Source organism: Periplaneta americana, chromosome 1 (assembly GCF_040183065.1).
Source record: "Periplaneta americana isolate PAMFEO1 chromosome 1, P.americana_PAMFEO1_priV1, whole genome shotgun sequence".
NCBI lineage: Eukaryota > Metazoa > Arthropoda > Insecta > Blattodea > Blattidae > Periplaneta > Periplaneta americana.
The window spans coordinates 183742227-183748226 of NC_091117.1; the positions used below are offsets into that span (position 1 = coordinate 183742227).

The 6000-nt window shown below is 36.2% G+C and overlaps 1 protein-coding gene across 15 annotated transcripts in view; it reads left to right on the forward strand.

Annotated features, from left to right (window-relative positions):
* The window catches only part of DIP2 (disco-interacting protein 2), a 686249-nt gene extending 681104 nt beyond the window's left edge, over positions 1-5145 (forward strand). For all 15 annotated transcript variants that reach the window (XM_069833532.1, XM_069833554.1, XM_069833546.1 and 12 more), the window contains one exon: positions 1787-5145. In XM_069833532.1, coding sequence (XP_069689633.1) covers positions 1787-2039 — 253 coding nt within the window. In that variant the 3' untranslated portion in view covers positions 2040-5145. The remainder of the gene's footprint in view (positions 1-1786) is intronic.
* Positions 5146-6000: the final 855 nt, after the last annotated feature.

The following is a 6000-nucleotide window of genomic DNA, read 5'->3' on the forward strand; positions in this document are numbered from 1 at the left end:
GTGGCTTTTCCGAAATATGCTATGAAATGTTTCATATAAAACAATTTAAAAAAAACTTAAAATTGTTAAACGACATGTTAAAAGTGTTAAAATTTTTAAAAAAGGTTATGTACATTAGACAGATAGACGGTAAGACACTGAAGATGACGCAGCACCGGCGTCGAAACGGGCCGTCTGTCTAAGGTACATAACCTTTTTTAAAAATTTTAACACTTTTAACGTGTTGTTTAACAATTTTAAGTTTTTTAAACAAAGTGTTAATGTGAACCAGAATCAATGAACAATTTTTATCTCGAAAAGGAAGCAAAATTGTATTAAACTTTTTGTGTGAAATATATCAAAGAAAAACTCCATAAATTAATTACAATTCTTACGGTTCACCCTGTATATTCCATTATTATTCGTATTATCCACATTTTTCAATTTTCCTGACAATGTGTAACCTGCAATTAATTTTAAAAGCTCATTTTAGCAGTCTCAATTTTTCTTTCGTGTTTCTTTCTTAATATCCGATATTCACTGCCTTATTATAGGGCAGATAATAGCTTACTTTATAACATTTTAGTAGTATTTATGTGTACATATATGACACATTCCTTCAGAATCATTAAGCTATGCTCAAGTACCACTCTTGTCCCGCGGCCATAATTTGAGGAATACAGTGAAACCTCTCCTTACAGACACCCCCAAGATGCGGACACTCCTCATATATGTACAGATTTTTATGTCCCAACTGCAATAATATAGAAATGATGATAAATTTAACTCTCGTTTACGGACACTCTCAGACACGGACACGCACAGCTGTTTCACAGTCCTAAAGCTTGCTTTACCTCCTGACTGCGGCCAGAACTTGGATTTCAAGACCTAATGTGTTACAAAAATGGAAAATTTATTTTTGAGAACTGTACAGAAATTCCTTAACATGAAACATAACATAAGAGTCTCGTAGGCTACCATTAGCCCAGCTGCTACTCCTTGTTAGCTGGAAGTGGGTGGATAAAGTCATAAAATTTAACCTGTCTGATGGGTCCAAGGTTTCCGCGATCTTGAAATTGTATTCGACACATGATAGGGTTAGTAGGATTATTCTCTTCACTTCAATTAGTTGTTCTGTTTCGACAAACATGGCACCTGAACATAAAGGTTAAGTTGAAAACTGTAAATTACAGTACTGCATAACTGTAGACCTAGAATAAATTGCATGGCACAGTACTGTATTTTCCTTTTTCAATTTTATCTACAGTAGTTCAGAGTTCCAAAGAATTTATTTTATTTTATTGGGTTATTTTACGACGCTGTATCAACATCTAGGTTATTTAGCGTCTGAATGAAATGAAGGTGATAATGCCGGTGAAATTAGTCCGGGGTCCAGCACCGAAAGTTACCCAGCATTTGCTCGTATTGGGTTGAGGGAAAGCCCCGGAAAAAACCTCAACCAGGTAACTTGCCCCGACCGGGATTCGAACCCGGGCCACCTGGTTTCGCGGCCAGACGCGCTGACCGTTACTCCACAGGTGTGGACGTTGCAAAGAATTTACTGTAGTACTGTATACTGTATTTAGAATTAAACTACAGTAATACATTTCATTTAAGGCTTGAAGGGATACATAATGCATATTACAAATTTACTGTTAGATTGGAGAGCCTCCCTCCCAATAAAGGACACCTCCCAGATGCAGACAGATTGTTACGTCCCTTCGATGTCCGTAAATGAGAGGTTTCACTGTAGTAGATTTTCATATTCAGTTTGTGTGTAACACCTCTTGTGATCTTTCTCCTGCAGTGCGGTCTTCACGTGGACGAACCTGCTTGTGGTGGTAGTGGAACTGGATGGAAACGAGAACGAAGCTTTGGATCTAGTCCCTCTCGTCACCAATACAGTGCTGGAGGAGCACCACCTCATTGTAGGAGTGGTGGTTGTTGTGGATCCAGGTGTTGTGCCCATCAATTCCCGTGGCGAGAAGCAACGCATGCATCTCAGAGATGGCTTCCTGGCGGACCAACTCGATCCCATCTACGTAGCCTATAACATGTGAGACCAGGACTGGGCAAGGAGAACTTTCTACTAACAATAGCACCAACCTGCTGTATGCAGGCGGCATCTAGCAGCATCCACATCCTGTGGCCTTCAGACTGCAGGTCAAGGACATTTGTTCCTCTGTACAGTTTTCAGTGGATGTTCTGCCTGGGTTTATAATCCGCCTCTGCAAGAATATGGTAGCCTTGTGACAGCAGATGTCATCAGTGTTAGCTACTTGGCCTATTACACGCTGGCAAATTTAGCAGAAAAGAGCACAAATAAATTTTTAATGGTTGATGTCGATAAGGTAAAGGATATTGAAGTGACAAGAAGGCCTACTGCATTTTTAAGAGTCAGGAGTAATGTGTTCTGCATTTGTGTGTTTTACTGATATATTGTCGTGGATGATATCAGAGCTGATAAGTGTACGGAATTCCACGTTTGTGGGGGTAACTTGAAGCTTTGTACAGGTGACGATTCCACTACCATATAAGCAGAATTGGAATGGTCATCACTGCTAGCTAGTCAGTGAATGGGTGGGATTTTGCACCTCCCAAACTTCTAGCATTTGTTTTCAGAATTGAACATTTATATAATGGGGGACAAAATATGTATTTGAAAATAGTGATAATATAATAAGTCGATTTGTAAAGTTGGGGAGCATAGTAAATTGTGTTGTGGAAGGAAATAGGGAGAGGAATTGGTCACACTCGAAACTGTAGTTACGGACTTCATTAAGAAACTCCCATACTTTGAATGATATCGCATAATAACGGAATAGTTCACAAGTATGAGTGATATACGACTGTGTGAGAGTGTGCATGTTTTGTTTTATTTGTATCAGACAATTGCAGCCATTGCATTGGTTTCAAAGTCACGTTCCACAGTAGCTAGCTACACACGTGAAGTGTATTCCGTCTGATGTTCAAATCTCTTCAATTGTTATTTCCATGAACAAGGAGTTGATTCATTCTGTTAATTCTACTTGTTGCATTATGTGCTTGGACCTGTACAAAACCAACACATATATAACCTATTAGATAACATATACAGTATTTGTTAAAAATAGATAATTTTATAGCAGATATTCTCACGAATGCATTACAGTAATTAAGTCCAATTTTATCTACTGCCATACAAGCCTGATGTTTGTTTACATTAGAAAACCATTTGGTGCATACATCCCCTCCCAAGTTCTTTCATTTTAGCCGAGAACAAAATCAGAGGAACCAATGTAGAACTGCATATTAGCTTTTAAATGGAATGCATGTGCTTTCGGTATAAATTTTATATTGGAATTTTATTTCATATTGTCGATTCTGATTACAGTTTTTTTAAAAATAACCTTCTGTCATTTCGTTATATGGGACTTTTTTTCCTACGTTTGAGTTTTAGTGCAATATATTTTTATTAATTGTGGTTTACAATTATTTTATTGTTTTGCTGGTCCTTTCGTCAGTTTCTTTTTTCTTGTTTCTAGTCTGTGTTAGTAATTTCAAAATATGATGTTGCTGTGAGAGGAGGAAACCTTACTATGTTCCCCACATTTTGGCCTGCACCAGGTGAACTGGAGTAGGGGAGGGATCATTATTGCAACTTTTAAAAAACACACAAGTAGCTAGCTTTTTCTAAATAAATATGTTTCACTTGTGCCAAGTCAATAATAATAAAAATAATAATAATAATAAATAACATAATAAGAATATTGATAATTATTATTATAATATTAAATAACTGTCACAAGATCGAGTTGCTAGGGGACAGTGATGCATGCGTCTTAATGCATGGTTAGTTTTATGCCTAGACAGCACACTGTTGCCATACTGAAGAAGAACTGAGATGAAAACCGTACCACCACCAACACCATCACCACAACCACCACCACCCAATGTGCACCCAGAGAGGACAAGAACTGTGCACATCAGTGCACGATCATGTGTTGTGATCCATTGACCAACGTCTTTCATTGTACGTGTGGGACAGACTGGTGAAAGCCGTGGAGGGAGAAATTTCAGTTTGTTGTTAATTTCTTATCAGAAGCAGCAATTTCTTTGTTCTTAAAAGAGGAAGGAGCTCGTTTAAACTTGTTTCTGAGAACGTATAATGTACAATAATCGCATTTCATTCTGTCAGACATGCTTTACATTTATGTTTATCGCACATGCATGCGCGCACATGGCTGCATAGCAGGTGTACCAACTTTGACTGCTTCTTTGTGATTGTTAGGTTGTTTTCAAGGCATGGAAATTTGAAGAGTGTCGAGAACAAAATAATAGTTAGCACAAAGCTCACCATGTGGAGTAAGGCATTTTGTGGCAGTTTTAATGGAAAACAAGGAACATGATTTGTATACATTGTATTTATTTCAGTCATATCGACTTGTTTTTTTCTAATGAAGCGTTATAGCTGTAGATATTTTTGGTCTGTAAAAAATTTTTAAAGAATGTTCTGGTATCTATATTTAAAATGTGATGGACTTAATCCATATGTTGAAATTATTTGCATAGGCTTTAATTATTTCTAATATTTGGATATTTTTATACTAAAACCGATTCAAACAGTCCCTTACTTCATGTGGTAGTGTACAAGAAAACATTTTTGTTTCAGCTGTTCTCTGCCATTTTGTATAGTAGAAACTGTGCCCCTGTTCTGATCTCTGCATGGAAATATTGTAATCACGCTCCAATTTTCTTAAGAACCAAATGATGTATATGTTCTGTAATGTAACTAGCATATTAATTTGTCTACAGGTTTTTAGCAATAGGAAGAATGATTGTGTTAATGATTTTTGTATATAAATATTCATGAAGAGTTGGACCTATTCACTCTTGCAAGTTGATTACAGCTATATACCTCTTGATTTTTTTAAAAGATGAATTCAATGTACGGTGTCTGTTATAGGATGCCTTTTGCTTTCAAGAATTGTTCTAACATTTCTCTAGTAGAGACTGTCACTACTCCTGGAACTAAAAGCATAAAGCAGCTGTGTAACTTTACAACAACTTCTAAACAATAACTGTATGAAGACCATGTGAATATATTATTTCTCAAAAGAAACTCTGAGTGATAGTGTAAAATTTCCTTTATTGTGTTTAGAATAAATGTTCTGTAAATTTTGGAAATTTATTTATTAATGGGTACAGTAACAACAATATCCCGTCCAGTCCATCAGTTCTGAATCAGACTGCAGCAAATCTTGCTGACAAAGTTTTTCTTTGGCATTGCAGCACTCAGTACTATCTTCATTACTCTTATGGTTACCATGACTGCTATTAGATCTGAGATATGCAGAAACAAACCTGGCTGAACGTGAAGAATTTTGGAGGACATTAAAGACTCTAGGACGGCTCAGCTTCTTTTGAAAGTATAGTTAAGGGCAGAGGGTTGCGAACGCATACAATAGTAATATGCATTACAAGAGCGGTATGTTGAAGTTTTCATGTTCGAGGAAAAGTTTGAAAAGCGAAACGTAGTTTAGCTTTTTTAATTTCCGAGAATTGAAAGAAAACATACCGCTCGTGTATCGTACATTATTTTGTGCGAAGATCGTTTATTACATACCTGAAAGAGGAATTTCTAATTAGTTGCAATGAAATCTCCATCTTGGTTTCTGTTCAATGACTGCAAATTTGTAAAACAAAAATATCTATCTTCAACATTGTTGCTTTAAAATGTTTTCTGTGTTTACTATACTCCAGCAAGCCGTGATATACATCTGTCTTTTTTTTCCCCCAGTCCATAAATGCGAACTTAAAACAAACGGTAAGGTTATGTAATGATTTATTTTTCATTTTAATATTTTAACAATATCATTTATATAACATATTGCAGTAATAACATCGGCATCTGGAATCTTGGTGATTTTTTCACGGCTTCCTTAATGTTATTTGCATCACGAATCCAGTAACTTTAGTGGAGTTGTAGAGTTTACTTAATTTTTGCAAATATTTAAAAACAATAATTAACATTGCAATTTA